We start from the raw sequence: 16,848 nt of genomic DNA, 5'->3' as shown, positions 1-16,848 counted from the left end.
CTAACAGTCCATATAAATAGCAGGAAAACTGTAAAATTACGTTCATTAATAAAATGATTCACAGGGGTGCAAAGTTTGTAGATTTGTATATGTCAATATCTCTCCTTACCTCCTGCAAGTTTTGGTCCTCTTGAGACCAACTATTCAATATCCGGGAACAAGAATCACTGACTATAAAATTCACCTACAGACACAGAATAAAATTGCATTTCAAGGTTAGGAAATTCTAAGACATGGTTGAAAAAAATAAATAAATAAAAAAACTAGAATGTTATAAAAAAATTATTCAATTTTTAAAGCTGAACCCCAGCCATCCCTTCAGTCTCACACAGCTGTACAGGCTCCTGTACTGAAATAGTTTACACTGATTTCACTACACGCTGTGAGCTTCTGACAATCTGCATTACAAGCTGCAACAAGTCAGATAGGAAATGTTGCAGGCTCTATCTGGAAGATGTGCAGCATTGTCTAGCCCTTTCTTCCCCAACCTGACTGTCTCCAGCTCGCCCCTTTCATTCATTAGATTTCAGTTTTTTTAATTATAGAGGCCCAGTGTCATATATGTTTGTTAAGTAGGGAGGTCTGTTTTTATTTTTTTTAAAGAACTATGTGCAGGTCCAACTACCAACCATGATCTGCCTATGTCACATAAAGAGAAGAGGCCCAGTGATTAAATCATTGGATCTAAAATAAAATGTATAATAAAAAAAAAAAAAAAAAAAAAAAAAAGGGTTTTATTGAAAAGTTACATCACATTGACGACAGAAGGTGGGATGAACCAAGGAAGGCAAAGTATGAGTAGAATAAACTTCAGCTTTAAATACAGCATCAAACTAAATAGTAAACAATTTGCTAATAGTATAATATCCTATGACCCCTTTTTAATTTTTATTGTGACCACTATAAACCTGCATCAACGGGGCAGCGTGTCATCATGCTGCACACTAAAGCTGGGTATACGCGTTGGTAAAAAAAACTGACAGATCAACACAATAATCGCTACTGTAATCTGATAGGGAGATTCCCCCCCGCCCCACCCAGAATACACTGATCAGTACTTGCAGCCACTGGCTGTGAGTGCTGATTGATTCAGCCCAATGTTAAACCTGCTTCTATTGAACAGACAGCGGTAAACTTGTACATGAAAGTTGCTGAATCAGCTGATTTTTGGTACATGTGTACCTAGCTAAGGAGACCTGAAGGTTCCATAATCCTCTGTGGTATTTCTGTAATGCCATAGAGGGCATTGGGGGAGCACACGCATCAGGCTGGTGCCCTGTAACTGCCAGGATTTTAAAGTAAAATTCATACCAAAAGAACCTGTGACAGATAAAATGCATAATCAGATGCAGATCATTTTTATTTTATTTTTTGCTTTAGGCTGCATTCACACCTGAGCATTTTCAGATCGTAAAACGCTTGAAAAATGCCAGAAAAAACGCCCAACAAGCAGAATCCCATTAATTTAAATGGCCCCTGTTCACATCTGAGCGTTTTGTAGTCTGAAGCTCAAAAAAGTACAAAAGCACTTCTTTTTGGGCAGATTACATGCGTTTTTCTGCTTTTTTCAATGGTGACCTTTTGACCTGTGGAAAAAAAAAAATCGCAGGTAAAAATCGTGGCAAAAACTGCGCAAACGAAACGCTTTTTGAAAACAGACCGCCTGTCCTTTTCATCCGATCGACGGATAGAAAAATAGGGTTTCCATCTGTCTGTATTTAGCGGATCGGATGTCAGCGGACATGTCACTGCTGACATCCATCGTTTCATAGAGGTGAATGGAGCCTCCGTTCAGGTCCACCTGAAAAATTGACAGCTGGATCTGAATAGTCCACACGTGTGAAAGAGCCCTTAGGGTTTGCATATACTTTAAAGAACCTGTGACTAGAGTGAATGGTGTTTTTATTTAAGGACCTGGAGTTCAGCTTTAAATACCATGATTTGCCTTTTTATATACAGCTGTTAAAACTGCATAGATCTGTCTTGATATCAGATTCCTACATATCGGCACTGGGAGGGGGTGGGAGGGCAGAACTGTAAACCAGGCTCTACATTATTACACAGTGCCATACATCTAAAGCTCACCACATGCATTACAATCTGTTTGTACAATCTTAAGGGCCTGTCCGACTGGCTAGAAATGAATTGGATAGATTAGTTAGGTCCTCAATTTAATATAAAAACTTAGAGTGCCAATAGTAGCCAGGGACTCTGCTCCCATGCTTCACAGGAATGAAAGGATTCCAGGAGTGTTCATCCAGAGTAGTGTGTACAGTAAATGAAACAACACCGCTCTCCGGACCAGCCAGGGTGACACACAATTATGGAAAGGCTTCAGCCCACATGTCTCTACCAAGAAACAATGCCCACTGATGCGTTTGGCCCTGTTCATGGGGGATATTCATAGGGTCATGGTGGGCGGGGCAAAATGCATCATGGGGCGTGGTTTATTGGCAGAGACATGTAGGCTGAAGCTGTTCCACAATCTTGTGCCACCCTGCCTGGTCAGGAGAGAGGCGTCTTTTTATTTACCGTACACCATGCTAAAGGTCCTCATTTTACATTTTTAGTTGTGGTAGATCTAAAGCTGATTGTAAAGAGATTGTATGGTCCGATTATACGTGTATGGTGAACCAAAAGCCCCATACACACTATCAGATTTTCTGCTGAGTTTTTCCTTCAGATTTACCAAAACCATGTAGTGCAAAGGCCTGCCTGATTGCATACAAATTGAAACTCCTAAGGTTTGACCTCATATTATATGGTTTTGGTAAATCTGAAGGAAAAACTCAGCAGAAAAACTGATAGTGTGTATGGGGCTTAACACTCAATAGGATGACATAGAGTGATTAGATCACCATTTGAGTGCATTTTCATTGTTCCAAAGGCTGGATGTGGGTCTTGAACCAGGCTGTATTGCTGAACTGCAGAGAAAATCTGACAGAGTTGCAGGATGAGGTTGTACAGTCTGATGGCAGGATCTCAATCACAAGACTGGCTGAACAGTATTAAAAATGTGATGGCATTTCATATACAGTGCATCTGGAAAGTAATCACGGCGCTTGACTTTTTCCATATTTTGTTATGCTACGGCCTTATTCCAAAAATGATTTTCCTCAAAATTCTACAATTACCCATAATGACAACGTGAAAGCAGTTCATCCTGTTTACACTGATCATCCTTGGGTTGTTTCTACAACTTGATTACAGTCCACCTGTGATAAATTTAGTTGGACATGATTTGGAAAGGCACACACTTGTCTATATAAGGTCCTACAGTTAACAGTGCATGTCAGAGTACAAACCAGGCCATGGAAGTCCAAGGAATTATCGACCTCCGAGACAGGATTGTATCGAGCAACAGATCTGGGGAAGGGTACAGAAAAATGTCTGGACCATGAAGGCTTCAATGAGCACAGTGGCCTCCATCACCTGTGAATTGAAGAAGTTTGGAACCACCAGGACTCTTCCTAGAGCAGGCCTTCTGGCCAAAATGAGCAAATTGGGGGAGAAGGGCCTTAGCCAGGGAGTTAACCAAGAACACAGTGGTCTCAGCAGAGTTCAAGTGTTTCTCTGTGGAGAGGAGAACCTTCCAGAAGAACAACCATCTCTGCGACACTCCACAAATCAGACCTGTATGGTAGAGTGGCCAGATGGAAACCCCTTCTCAGGAAAAGGCACATGACAGCCTGCATGTATCTTGTATCTGAAGGACTCTCAGACCATGAAAAACAAAATTCTCTGGTCTGATAAAGCAAAGATTGAATTCTTTGGCATGAATAGCAAGTGTCATGTCTGGAGGAAACCAGGCACAGCTCATCACCTGGCCAATACCATCCCTACAGTAAAGCATGGTGGTGGTAGCATCATGCTGTGGCAAGGTTTCTCAGTTGCAGGAACTGGGAGACTAGTCAGGATCGAGGTAAAGATGAATACAGCAATGTACAGAGACATCCTTGATGAAAACCTGCTCTAAAGTGTCCTGGACCTCAGACTGGGGCAAAAAAAATCATCTTCCAACAGGACAACAACCCTAAGCCAAGATAACAAAGGAGTGGTTACGTGACAACTTTGTGAATGTCCTTAAATTGCCCAGACTTGAACCCGATTGAACATCTCTGGAGAGATCTGAAAATGGCTGTGCACCGAAGCTCCCCATCCAACCTGATGGAGCTTGAGAGGTCCTGCCAAAAATAATGGGATAAAATGGCCAAAAATAGGTGTGCTAAGCTTGTAGAATCATACTAAAAAAGACTTGAGTCTGTAATTGGTGCCAAAGGTGCTTCAACAGAGTATTGAATAAAGGCTGCGAATACTTGTGTACATGTGATTTTGTTTTTTTATTTTTAATAAATTTGTAAAGACTTGAAACAAACTTCTTTCACATTGTCATCATGGGGTATAGTTTGTAGAATTCTTAGGAAAATAATGAATTTAATCCAATTTGGAATAAGGCTGTAGCATAACAAAATGTGGAAAAGTGAAGTACTTTGAATACTTTCCGGATGCACTGTACATTTATAGTCTTACAGCTACATCCAGCCCTTTGAGGGCAACCATAATGCAGATGTGGCCCGTGATGAAATGGAGTTTAACACCCCTGCTCTATAGTATTCCCCTTAACCTTTCTGTAGCACTTGAATAAAAGCTTATGTAGGTGTATCACTCAGCTCTGCTGGTATCTATCGCCAATCTCCTCTTGGGCTAGTGGCCTCTGGCACCACGACCAATCAGGAGATAGTTCACCTGATTGGTACTGCCTTAAACTGCAAAGCAACAACGTGGCTCAGTGTTCCAGTAATGATATGCTTCAGGCTGGGCCCCTAGCTACGACCTTTATCTGTATTCCTGTGCCTCATGCGTACTCTGTTTGTGAGATTACAGGCTGACATGCCCCCTACCCAGCTTGACAGACAGCAGGAGAAAGAGGAGCTATAGCGTCTACTTGACCACAGCAAAATAGAGTTACAAAATTGATTTGAGGATTTTGATATTGTTTTGTGAACAGACCCTTTCATTATGACTTTATACACGATTGTTTTTGCATCTACCTTAAGTAAACCTATTGCTTTGCCCTGAATAGGCATAGAACAGGTTTACTTTGAAACAGCCAGGGTGGAAGAATTCTTGTACGATTCAGAACACAATCAGTCCAATCAAGAGACCAACATGTAACATTTAAGATGTTGGAAATGGACTTATACTGATCAACAACAGAAGAAAAATGGACATTAGGCACAAAAGACACGTATTGAATAAGAGAGACAATTGTGCTCTTACCAGTTTCTTGAAGGGGAAGATATCATACATTATTCGACAATATTCCACAGATGCTTCCACAGCACACGTCCACAGAGATTTTGAGATTGGCGCCAGAGGGATGATTCCCTGCGTTCGGTTTTTGGTCAACATATCAAACTCGACATGCTGTCTGCAGGATTCTGCCATGTACGGGCAGTGATCGACCACAAACACCGTCTTGTGGGACTCTGAAAAAAGCTTCATCTTGTCTACAAAGTAACAGAAAAAAAATAGCAACTCTAATTACCGTCCCCATTTCAATATAAAAATGTCATACTAATTTAAAGTAGATCAACAGCAAAACTTTTTTTCTCCCTCCTGCAAGATTAGGGAATGGTTAAAAGTAACCCGGGCAGAGTGTTACATTCACCTCTCCTTTTTGCTGTGCCTGGTCTTCTCTCTGGCACGCAGTTGGTAGAACTTTCAGCTGGAGGGTCCTGATTGGTGCCCATCTTTAAAATGAATGAGCAATGCCACGCTATGCCTTAGCGGAGTCTCCTGCTGCTGTATCCGCTCTCCAGTGGCTCCAAGTGACCCCAGAGTCTCCCTTGACCTTGGTGCATTCCTGTGTCTCTAGTGACTCCGCAGCATCCTGTGTCACCCCTGATCCCTATGACACAAGGGCACACCAAAGTATTCTGCCACCCTAGGACCCCAGAGCACGCTGAACATCCTGTGTTACCCCATTACCCCTGGGACTCCAGAGCATCTGAGCATTCTGTGTCAACCCATGACCCCTATGACCTCAGGGCACTATTGAGCATCCTGTATCACCCCATGACCCCTGGGACTGCACAGCACTTTGAGCATTCGGTGTCACCCCGTGACCTCAGAGCACCCTGTGTCACCCCTGACCACTAGGACTCCAGAGAAATATGAAAATTCTGTGTCACCCTGTGACCTCAAAGCAATCTGGGCATACTGTGTCACCCGCTGACCCTTGGGACTCCAAAGCATCCTCAGCATTCTGTGTCACCATGTGACCTCAGAGCACTCTGGACATTCTGTGTCACCCCCTGACCCCTAGGACTCCATCTTTTATCATCCTATGGCTCCGGTGTGCCCTAAAAGTTTCATGACACCTGTATCTCCACACAACCTCAGGAAGGCCTCTGATTCTCTAAGTGGATACAGACTCCTGTATGACGCAGATAGCAAACAGCAAGTTAGAGTTAATCTATCCCTTTTCAGACAGTTGTAACCAGAATAGGTGTCTTGATTGAAATATCTTCCCTCTATTCCTGTTCTGATGACAACTGTAAGATTTTGGATTTCCTCTCTTTCTGTCTCAAGGACACAATGGTCGATGATCATCAATGGTCACCAGGAACAGGGATGAGCTCAGCTGTGTTTGGACACAAGCCCAAACCCACCTGAGCTATCCCGGCAGGAAGCCGTTAATGCGGACAGCCAATCATAGATGGTGGAGGCGTTCCCCTGCCCCGCAGTAGCATGTATATATGCTTCTTGTATATGTGCATCTGTGAAGTGGGGCATGCATCTGCTGCCAATGACTGATTGTTTTGCTTTGACAGCATCCTGACGGGATAGCTCAGGCAGGTTTGGACTTGTGTCCGAACATGTCAGAACTGATTCCTAACCAGGATAAACAGAGGGGTGAATCTTCTCAGTGTTCAGATAGAAAATAATAATCTGAGAACAAGAGTTCTAATCCTTCCACACTATAATAAAAACTAAAAAGAAAAGTTATGGCTTTATCATTTAAAGAGACACTGTACCCTTCTCCAGGCAGGCCAAAGTGTAAAGGCCCAACATATACTCACCTTACTAGTGCTGCCATCAGAAATGTCAGTATAGTGCCTCTCCTTTTAAAGGGTGTGTATTGTATACCAGTGACAGAGAATGCCCTTGCCAACCTCTCTGGAAGAGCTCTGCCTATCATGCTGAACCTCTGGTTTTCATATTACGAGTCAGTGACCTGGAGAATGTAAGATCTGAGGTTTTCCTGATCTACATACATGTGTAGAGCCAGTAACTTAACGTGGAATTCCACCCAAAAGTGGAACTTCTGCGGATACCTGTCTTTGAAAGGCACTCTGTCCCCACTTCCGGAAGACCGGGCCACGGCGCATTACATCAGCAGCTCCACTCCCTCCTCATTCCCTGGACAATGGGCCAGTAGGAGAGCGCAGCGGTGCCTTGTGCATGCACAGTAGGGACCCAGCATGAAGCTGTAATGCTTCAATATTGGGTTCTAGAGCTGCACAATTAACCATTAAATAATTGTGATTGCGATTCAACCCCCTAACGATCTCTTTTGCAGAGTTTGCCGATTCTTTCATGTAACAAGTGAAGAGACTGCTCACTCAGCTGTCAAAAGAAAACATCCCAGCAGTCTGCCAAGTTTTTAACATGAAACATTGCAACTAACTCTTCCTTCTTAGATCAAAAGGGATAACCTTATTGTGCCAAGTTTTTAACAATATGTAAATGCAGGAAGTTTAACCACTTAAAGCGGTAGTAAACTCGCACTTATTTTATTTATTTTTTTAAAACAAAAAACCTGCAAGGCACAGGCATAATTAGCTAGTATGCAGTGCATACTAGCTCATTCTGAAATACTCACCTTAGAACTAGGCCCCGGTATCTTATCTGATCTACGCCGAGGGAGCCGACATGTTGCCTCTGCGTATCCTCCGGGTATTGCGGCTCCGGCGCTGTGTGTGGCCGAAACAGCGACACGTCAGTCCTGCGCATGCACGTGGGGGTCTTTTTCCTGGCAAGGTCTGGCAGTTCTGCCGGGCCTTAACAGTGCATGCGCCGCATGATGTCAGCAGCTGCATGAAAAGTAAATATCGCCTAAACCATACAGGTTTAGGAGATATTAATTTTACCTACAGGTAAGCCTTATAAAATTTATATTTTACCTACAGGTAAGCCTACCTGTACGTAAATGTTCAAAAAGAGACTATACAACCACTTTAAAGTCTAAATCTTTTTCTGACACTTCTTTCTTAAAGTTAAAAATCAATATTTTTTTGCTAGAAAATTACTTGGAACCCCCAAACATTATATATATTTTAGCAGAGACCCTAGGGAATAAAATGTCAATGGCTGCAATATTTTATGTCACACTTTATTTGCCCAGCGGTCTTTCAAACGCATTTTTTTGGGGGAAAAAAATACACTTCAATGAATAAAAAAAAAAAAAAAAAGAGAAACAGTAAAGTTAGCATACTTTTTTTTTTTTTTTATGTGAAAAGATGATATTACGCCGTGAGAATCGTGATCTATCTTCTAAGCAAAAAAATTGTGATTCTCATTTTAGCTAGAATCGTGGTTCCCTTACCGGCAAACGGCAGCGACATCAGCTGTGATGCCAACATCGCTGGACTCCAGGACAGGTAAGTTTCCTATTATTAAAAAGGAAATAAACCCTGATGGGTTTACTTCCTCTTTTATTCCCTGCAAAGGCAAAGCATAATGGACTACTATGCATCGCATAGTAGCCCATTATGTGTCACTTACCTGACACAGGAGCCAGCGAAGTTGCCGCTGTCCCCTGTTGTCTGCCGTATCCATCTTGCTGGTGGCGTCTCGCAGCTCTGCCGCTGTCATTCGGCGAAGCCGCGATGACGTCACTCCCGCGCATGCGCACGGGAGTCGACACGCGCCATTCTTGGAAATGCCACGCTCAGTACGCCTGCGCGCCGCTGTCTACGGCGCATGCGCCGTAGACAGCGGTGCCCGTTTTCGGGCAAATATCTCCTAAACCATATAGGTTTAAAAGATATTGCTTGGACCTACAGGTAAGCCTTAATCTAGGCTTACCTGTAGGTCAAAGTGGTTTGTAAGGGTTTACAACCACTTTAAATGTCAGTTATTAAAAGTCAGCATCTGCAGTTTGTGTAGCTTTAAAGTGTTACTAAACCCAGGATCCTGCAATCACTATATCTGGTCTCCCACAGAACATAAAAATGCAATGGTTTTATTAAAAATAAACTGCTAAATGCCTTTTCTCATCAGCAGTTAGAGCAGTCTTGTGACTTCTATCAGTGTCTGGATAAAGCTTGTAGGAGGAGTTTTCATTCTCCCTTGATTGTCCCACGAGGATGCAGGATTAAAAAAAAAAAAAAAAAAAAACTCTATAGCAACACACAACAAACTGAGCATGTGCAGCTTGCCCCCGAAGCGCTGTTATATCAGTATTAGACTGGATTCACACCTATGCAATTTTAGTGCTTTTTGCACTACAGAACGTGTTCCTTAGGAAATCATGGTAAATGGACTCTAGTGCAAATCTCCAAAATGCAAAAATCACAAAAAATGCATAGGTGTGAATCCAGCCTTAGGGATGAGCTCCGGCGTGTTCGCACAGCCCACATGCAGAGCCCGCCAGGAAGTCGGCACTGTGCTGATCACAGGCAGTGAGACATTTCCCAATCTCTGCAGCCACGCATCGGGACAAAGTCTCACTGCCTGTAATTAGCGCAGTGCCAACTTCCTGGCGGGCTCTTCACGTGGGATGTGCGAATATATCCCTAATCAGCATATGGATTGGGGACTGTGGAAGAAGGGGAGGCTCAGAGAAGACAGGATCAAACAGCCTTTTTACACAATGTAAAGGATTAACCCCTTAGGTTCCAAAGTGATTATAACAAGCATGCTTTACTGCAGATGCAGACTGATTTTTCTGTTGTGGGTTTAGTAACACTAGCCAGAGGATGAACATGGCAGTAAACATTTTCGGATTAGTCATCATAGGCAGCCTCCAGGATTCCCCTTCATCTCCCTATTCCATGCATTCCTGTGCTGGATGTGGGCTGCCATAGATTCCACATGGAACAACAACAATGTTGCAGAGATTAAGTCAGCAGTCCCTTGCACTGTAGTACATGGAGCTCTCACCTGATCAGAGGGGTGTCACAGAGCACACGATGATGGGGTCACCCTTGCACACAGCCCATACTGCTCCCAGGTCAGGTGATCACAGGCTCAGGCACCGGCCGGTCCCCCATTGATGGCGGCTTCGCGCTCTCCCCCTTCTTGGCCCCGCACACTCGCCGTACATCCCAGGGCTCGCTGGGCAAAGCACGCCCAGAGTCACACCAACTTAACGAAATGGTTACAAATTACCATAGCAACGAAATATTCCAAACCACAGACGGCAATTATACCGTATAAATACGAAATATTATATATTTTTTGTCTTTCACGGCACGATCCAATTTACATCCTGTTTGGTCGCGTCTGTACCTCACTAGCCTAAGACTGCGCATGCGCGCCCACACTACTACTACTACTACTACTACTACTACTACTTACGAAGAATATTGACAAATCATATAGATAAGGCAATAGAACTATATAAACCGAATAATAAACTCTCAGATATAATTTAATAAAAAAATATATTTATGAATACCCGCGCATGCGCAGCTCTACTGTCGCGTTCTTAGACTGGTGTACGGCGTGCGGCAAGGACCAAACATAGTAGAAGCGCGAAGCCGCCGCGCAAAACAGGCAGATTGTTCTGCAGTGAGACTAAGATTTACAGTCTGGTTTGGAATTAATTTCATTTTTTTCAGTGCGCATGCGCGGAGATTGGTCGCGCTGAGTGTACGTCATGGAATGCGGCGCTGACCGGTGACGGTCGTGTTTGGTGTTGGGAAGTGAAGAGAGGTGACAGAGCTTCTGAGGAGCCGAATGTGACCGGAGATCATCGGAAATCGGTAATGAGAGGGAGGCAGGGGGATATGATCAGCTCTGACAGCCTCTTATTTCAAGTCAGTAACAACCCAATCCCAGACACCTCCCCCTCCCCATTTACAGGTCCAGCCTTGTTTGCCCTGTGGAAGGTCCAAGTATGCCAAGATAGGACACAGACTGCAGATGGTGATTGGATGTGGTGGGGCACAGTGGGCAATAGCAACAGATATCTGGCTGTGCGTGATTTAGGATTGTCTCTCTTTCAATTATTTTCATTACATTTTTATACACATAAAACATATATGGCTATATATATTTTTATATGGTCTTAAAGTGGTGTTTCACACACAAAAAAATTAAAATTCCTAAAAAAAATTATTTTTTTTTGAAAAAATAAATAAAATGAACTCGCCTCTAAATGCCTGTTGCTAGAGGGTCCCTCATAGTCTGCCTCCTTCAGTGCCTGGGCTGGTGACATCACTTCCCCTCGGCACAGGAAGGGCTCAGCTCCGCCCCCAACCTCCTGTCAGTCATCTGGGACACATGACAGGTCCCAGATGACTGCGTGGCCAATCACGGCGCCGCTCACGCATGCGCAGCCGGGTGCCCACAGTTGCAATGCTGGCGCCACTGAGAGGAGGGGGGGGACGAACGGGGCTTCATTCCCCCGTATCGCTTGACCCTGGGACATGTAAGTGTCCGGTTATTAAAAGTCAGTAGCTGCAGTATTTGTAGCTGCTGACATTTATTTATTTATTTTTAATGGAAACTCCTCTTTAAGGCCCCATACACACCATCAGATTTTCTGCTGATTTTTTTCCTTCAGATTTACCAAAACCATATAATATGAGGTCAAACCTTAGGAGTTTCTATCTGTATGCAATGGTTGTGGTAAATTTGAAGACAAATTCAGTAGAAAATCTGATAATGTGTACGGGACTTTAGGATTGGACTGACCAAACCCTGCGCGGCGTGGGTGCCAATCTGATCACAACCGCTCTGAACCACTCGGGACAAAAAAAAAAATATATATTTTTATGTTCTTTTTGTACAGTCAAAGTATACCTAAAGACCAAATTGTTTGTTTTGGACGAAGTGCGGAAGTCAAAGATCCTGTCAGATTCCTTGTTGCTCTTGTTGTTCTCCTGACTCCCTGTTACAAAGATGCAACAGGAAGTGAGTGGAAGTCTCTATAAAGTAAGAGGAAGTTGTCCCCATTGGAAGATTTGTCCTCACTTTTTGTTCTGGTGACAACTGTATAATTTTGGATTTTGCCTCGCTTTCTATCCCAATGTCAGCGGTCACCAGAAAAAATAGGGAGGGAGATTCTGACCAATGGAAACACAGAAAGCAAAAAAATCATGATGATATGGGGGGGGGGGGGGGGTTCTAACACTTCCACACTCCATTCAAAGCTTGTAAATAAAAATGTTTATTAATAATAATATACAGGATTTATATAACGCCAACAGTTTGCGGAGAGATTTATAACGTTAAGGCTTACAGTACAGTGAAAATACAGTTCAGTACAGGAGGAATCAGAGGGCCCTGCTTGTTAGAACTTACAATCTAGAAGAGAAGGATCTGGTCTGCATTGTGCAAAACCAACTGCACAGAGCAGGAAAGTATAACATCTTTACTATTTACAATAAAAGGATTTGGACCTTTACAAACACTTTAAAGTGATTTGTAAAGGCAGAAGGTTTTTTTTTTTTTTTTTTTTTTTTTTTATCATAATGCATTCTATACATTAAGATAAAAATCCTCCTTTGTGCAGCAGCCTCCCTAACACTTACCTGAAGTGCCTCTCTGTCCAACAATGTCCACAAGTGTCTCAGCCATCCAGATTCTCCTTCCCGATTGGCTGAGACACAGTAGCGGCGCCATTGGCTCCCACTGCTGTCAATCAAAGTTGGCTAGCCAATCAGGGCAAAGAAGAGGCAAAGCCGCGTCGGGGCTCTGTGTCTGAATGGACACAGGGAGCTGTGACTCAACTTGGGTGCCCCCATAGCAAGCTGCTTGCTGCTGGTGCAATGAACAGGAGGGAGGGACTAGGAGCACAGAAGAGGAGGATCTGGGCTGCTCTGTGCAAATCCACTGCAACAGAGCAGGTAAGTATAACATGTTTATTATTTTTTATAGAAAAAAAAAAAAAAAGATACTTTAACAATCACTTTAAGATTTGACAAAAAAAAAACCTGGAAGCTGTTGGTTTCTGTGCAGAGCTGCACCAGGTTTTGTACTCTCCAGTTTTATCTCAAAGTGGCATGCCACACCTCAGCCTACAACCATCCAATGCATTCTACTATTGGACCATTATATAATGTAATTATAAAGTTTCAACAACATCTATGTATATCAGACAGTAATAAGGAGGTATTGCATAGTAGGAGAGGTTGTAAAAAGACACAAGTCCATCAATTCCAATCTGTGTGTGATATGTCAGTATTAAAAACAAAACAAAATCCTTGGTTGTTTTTATGTAAGGGATCTGGTATATTCAATAAGGGTGGCATCCATACTTCAGATAGAACCTTATATACAATTTCTTGTATGTTTCAGGGATACTGCCTGACTGACACAAGTGTGAGTAAAATTTTAGGCATGCCTGCTTCTCTGTGCTGACATGTTGAGGTCAGAGATCACATATCCCCCCTAACATATGCGTCCATGTGTTCGTTATCATATGGAAGCCATGACAGCTCACTGACTCAACAGTTTGTACACTTGTGTCTATACAGTTTTCAGAACTTTGTAAGTTCTTTGAAGCAAGTCTGTCTTCTTTTATAAAAATGGTTTATACTTGGCTGTCCCTGGAATGCTCTGGAATAGCAGTTGGCACTCGTAGAATGTTCACATCCAAGGCTAACAGGAGTGCCAGCTGCCTGTGTGCTGAGGTTCAGTCTGTCAAACACCATTCAGCCTGTAAACGCTTCTCTTCTAATACGTTTGTAAATGCCTAGGTGTGCATGGATAGATAGGCTAACATAAAGGGCATTTTAAAGGCTGTTTTTTTTTTCTAAAATATCCACACTGTCCATTGGGTGAAACATTTATCATGTGTCTGTGTCAAAGACGAAATGTTCCTCTCTCCTCAAATCATTTACCGGATATACCCAGCTTATAAAAAAGGGTGTCTCAGGAAACCTCCAGAGAGATGGATTCAGTTGTCTGCCTGCTGAGGGAAAATGCTTTAAAAGTTGGGTTTTCTGAAAGAATAGAAGGAAGGTAACTATGGAGCTGAACTCTGGGGAAGGAATGGGTTAATTGCCCATTTTACCTCAGAGATGATATACTTGCCTTAAGCAACAGCTGACAGCTCCGGTCGGAGCCACTGTACTAACCATGCAAGGTTAGTCCAGCAATCTCCCCCACTGAGCTGTTGTGTTCTGACAGACCTGTGTGTACAGGGCTTTATTCCTCACTTCTGCAGGCTTTCTCCTCTTAATGCGACTGGTCCCTCAAAGAGACTTTCCTTCACTAACCCAAATCACGTCATCCTGTAAAATGCGTAAGGTGTTCATATATCTCCTTCATTACATATCCCTAAAATAAGAGGATCATTCCAGAAATTGGACAGAGCCATACAAATCTTTCCTTTTATGTCCCATTAGCCAGATGCACATCCAGAATCGCAGTACAAATATAGTATATTATAGAATCATATATTCCAAACTGGATACATCTGTTTGAGACTTTGTGGCCATTATCAGTGCAGTGAATAGAAACCATGACTTTTATGGAGTAGGGCTCAGGACCCATTGAGACAGTATAACCAGGTTATGGTGAGAAGAGACTCCAAAAGCCTCTTAACCAAATCCTTGCATTGTACAGTAAAGCCTTCTTAGAACAGAAGTTATAAATTCGAACACAGCTGCATCCAAGACCTGCACCAACTATCCCTTCTATCCTCCATCTACAAACTATTACATGAGGTGCTCCCGGTTACTAAAAACATTCACCTGTATATGCATAAGTTGGCCCAAATTCTTCAACGCTCTATCCCCGTGAAATCTTAGGAGAGAATAAGGGAGTCTGCTTTTAAATCCTCCAGATGCGTGGTACGGTATATAGGGAGAACGCATGCAAAGTTATGATGTACTGGTACAGGACACCTGAGGTGCTCCATACTGCCGACCCTACCCTACCGAATTCCTGTTGGAGATGTGGTCGAGACAAAGGTTCTCTATTTCACTTACTATGGACATGTTCTAACCCTCCAGCCTTTTTGGCTTTATGTTAAGTCCATGCTTGAAAATATCCTTGATACATTATATTTGTCAAAGCCTTGTGTCTTTGTAACCATGATAATTTATTGTACTACATTGTCTGTACATTCATTCTTTGAAATTCTCAATATAAACATTGGAAACAAAAAGATCCTTGATGCCTCTTTTACCGCCAACCTCATCCACTACCTTCTGGGGTTCCTGTTTTTTGGCATTTCTAAACAATAAAAGACGTTGACCAATCATATCTTAGCACTAGCTAGACGGGTCATCTTTACGCATTGGCTTTCCACTTCTCCATCTCTTAGCCAACTCCTAGATGCTATAACTATGGTTTGAGATTTGGACAACCTTACCACAACCTTAACAGACAAGTTGGATCTATTTCATAAAATATGGGATACCTGGGGCCATTCAGAATATGGTTCTCCATCTCTTCCTAAAGCCGCGTACACACGTAGCCGTCTGTCCGACGTACTTAGTCTGGCGGACTTCCCGCCAGACTGTCCGTCGGACTTTCCGAACGGGCTACTTGCCCACACACGGCACTTTTTCAGCGGACTAATAAGGCGTACTAAGTCCGCCGTACTATCCGCCCTACTTTTGAAATGAACGGACTCGCCCACACACGCGGAGGAAAGTCCGCTCATTTCGAGCGCGTCTCCAGGTAGGCGGGGCCCGCAAAGGAGACGTCGCTGGCCCCGCCGCCTGGTATGGACTTAAAGGGGAACCCCAACACCGAAAAAACCGACGTGGGGGTCCCCCCAAAGTCCACAACAGACCCTTGTCCGAGCACGCTACCCGGCCGGCCAGGAAAGGAGGGGCGAGCGAGCGCCCCCTCCTGAGCCGTACCAGGCCGCGTGCCCTCAACATGGGGGGTGCGTTGGGGAAGGGGGGGCCGCGCGGCCCCCCCCCACCCAAAGCACCTTGTCCCCATGTTGATGAGGACAAGGGCCTCTTCCCGACAACCCTGGCCGTTGGTTTCGGGGTCTGCGGGCGGGGGGGCTTATCGGAATCCGGGAACCCCCTTTAATAAGGGGGCCCCCGGATACCGGCCCCCCACCCTATGTGAATGATTATGGGGTACAATGTACCCCTACCCATTCACCTGTAAAATAAAGTACAAAAAAAAACACAACACACAAGATAAAATAATTTATTGCACAGCTCCGGGGCTCTTCCATCTTCGGGGGTCTTCTCGACGGACTCCTCCGCTATCTTCTTGTAGCTCTTTTACTAGCGGAGGAGCCCGGCATTCTTCTTCGTCGCCGCAGCCTCTTCTTCCAACTTCGGGGGTCTTGTCCCCCTCTTCAGTTCTTCTGCCGGGCCACCGCGCCTTCTTAGAGCTCTTTTACAGGCGGTGGCCCTGTCTTCTGTCGCCGCCGCCGCCGCCTTCCGTTCTTCTTCTTCTTCTCCTGGAGATGTTGACTCGATGTTCTCTCCGGCCGCAATGCCAGGGACGCGCTGTGCTGCGACTTATATAGGGACAAGGGGCGGTGTCACATGGGTTGGTGTCACATGGTGACCCCGCCCCCTTACGATGTCACAGTCCCGGAGGATGCTGGGACTGTCGCCATGTGACATCAACCCATGTGACATCAACCCATGTGACACCGCCCCTTGTCCCTATATAAGTCGCAGCGCAGCG

The 16,848-nt window shown here is 44.0% G+C and overlaps 2 protein-coding genes across 4 annotated transcripts in view; one reads left to right on the top strand and one right to left on the bottom strand.

Moving 5' to 3' along the window:
* INTS13 (integrator complex subunit 13) overlaps positions 1 to 10,769 on the bottom strand; it is a 78,223-nt gene extending 67,454 nt beyond the window's left edge. For both annotated transcript variants that reach the window (XM_077469081.1, XM_077469082.1), the window contains exons 1-3: positions 10,171 to 10,769; positions 5,281 to 5,510; positions 110 to 184 (exon numbers count right to left, since the gene is read on the bottom strand). In XM_077469081.1, the coding sequence (XP_077325207.1) occupies positions 110 to 184; positions 5,281 to 5,505 (300 nt within the window). In that variant the 5' untranslated portion in view covers positions 5,506 to 5,510; positions 10,171 to 10,769. The remainder of the gene's footprint in view (positions 1 to 109; positions 185 to 5,280; positions 5,511 to 10,170) is intronic.
* A 76-nt stretch (positions 10,770 to 10,845) lies between these two features.
* The window catches only part of FGFR1OP2 (FGFR1 oncogene partner 2), a 30,706-nt gene continuing 24,703 nt past the window's right edge, over positions 10,846 to 16,848 (top strand). Inside the window, exon 1 of one of the 2 annotated variants that reach the window (XM_077469083.1) lies at positions 10,846 to 10,994. The gene's annotated coding sequence lies outside the window, so the exon portion shown is untranslated. The remainder of the gene's footprint in view (positions 10,995 to 16,848) is intronic. The other variant, XM_077469084.1, reaches the window with a different exon arrangement.

Source organism: Lithobates pipiens, unplaced genomic scaffold (assembly GCF_037356315.1).
Source record: "Lithobates pipiens isolate NorthernLeopardFrog02 unplaced genomic scaffold, aLitPip1_a1.2 Scaffold_8, whole genome shotgun sequence".
Lineage (NCBI taxonomy): Eukaryota > Metazoa > Chordata > Amphibia > Anura > Ranidae > Lithobates > Lithobates pipiens.
This window is presented reverse-complemented; position numbering and strand designations above follow the sequence as displayed.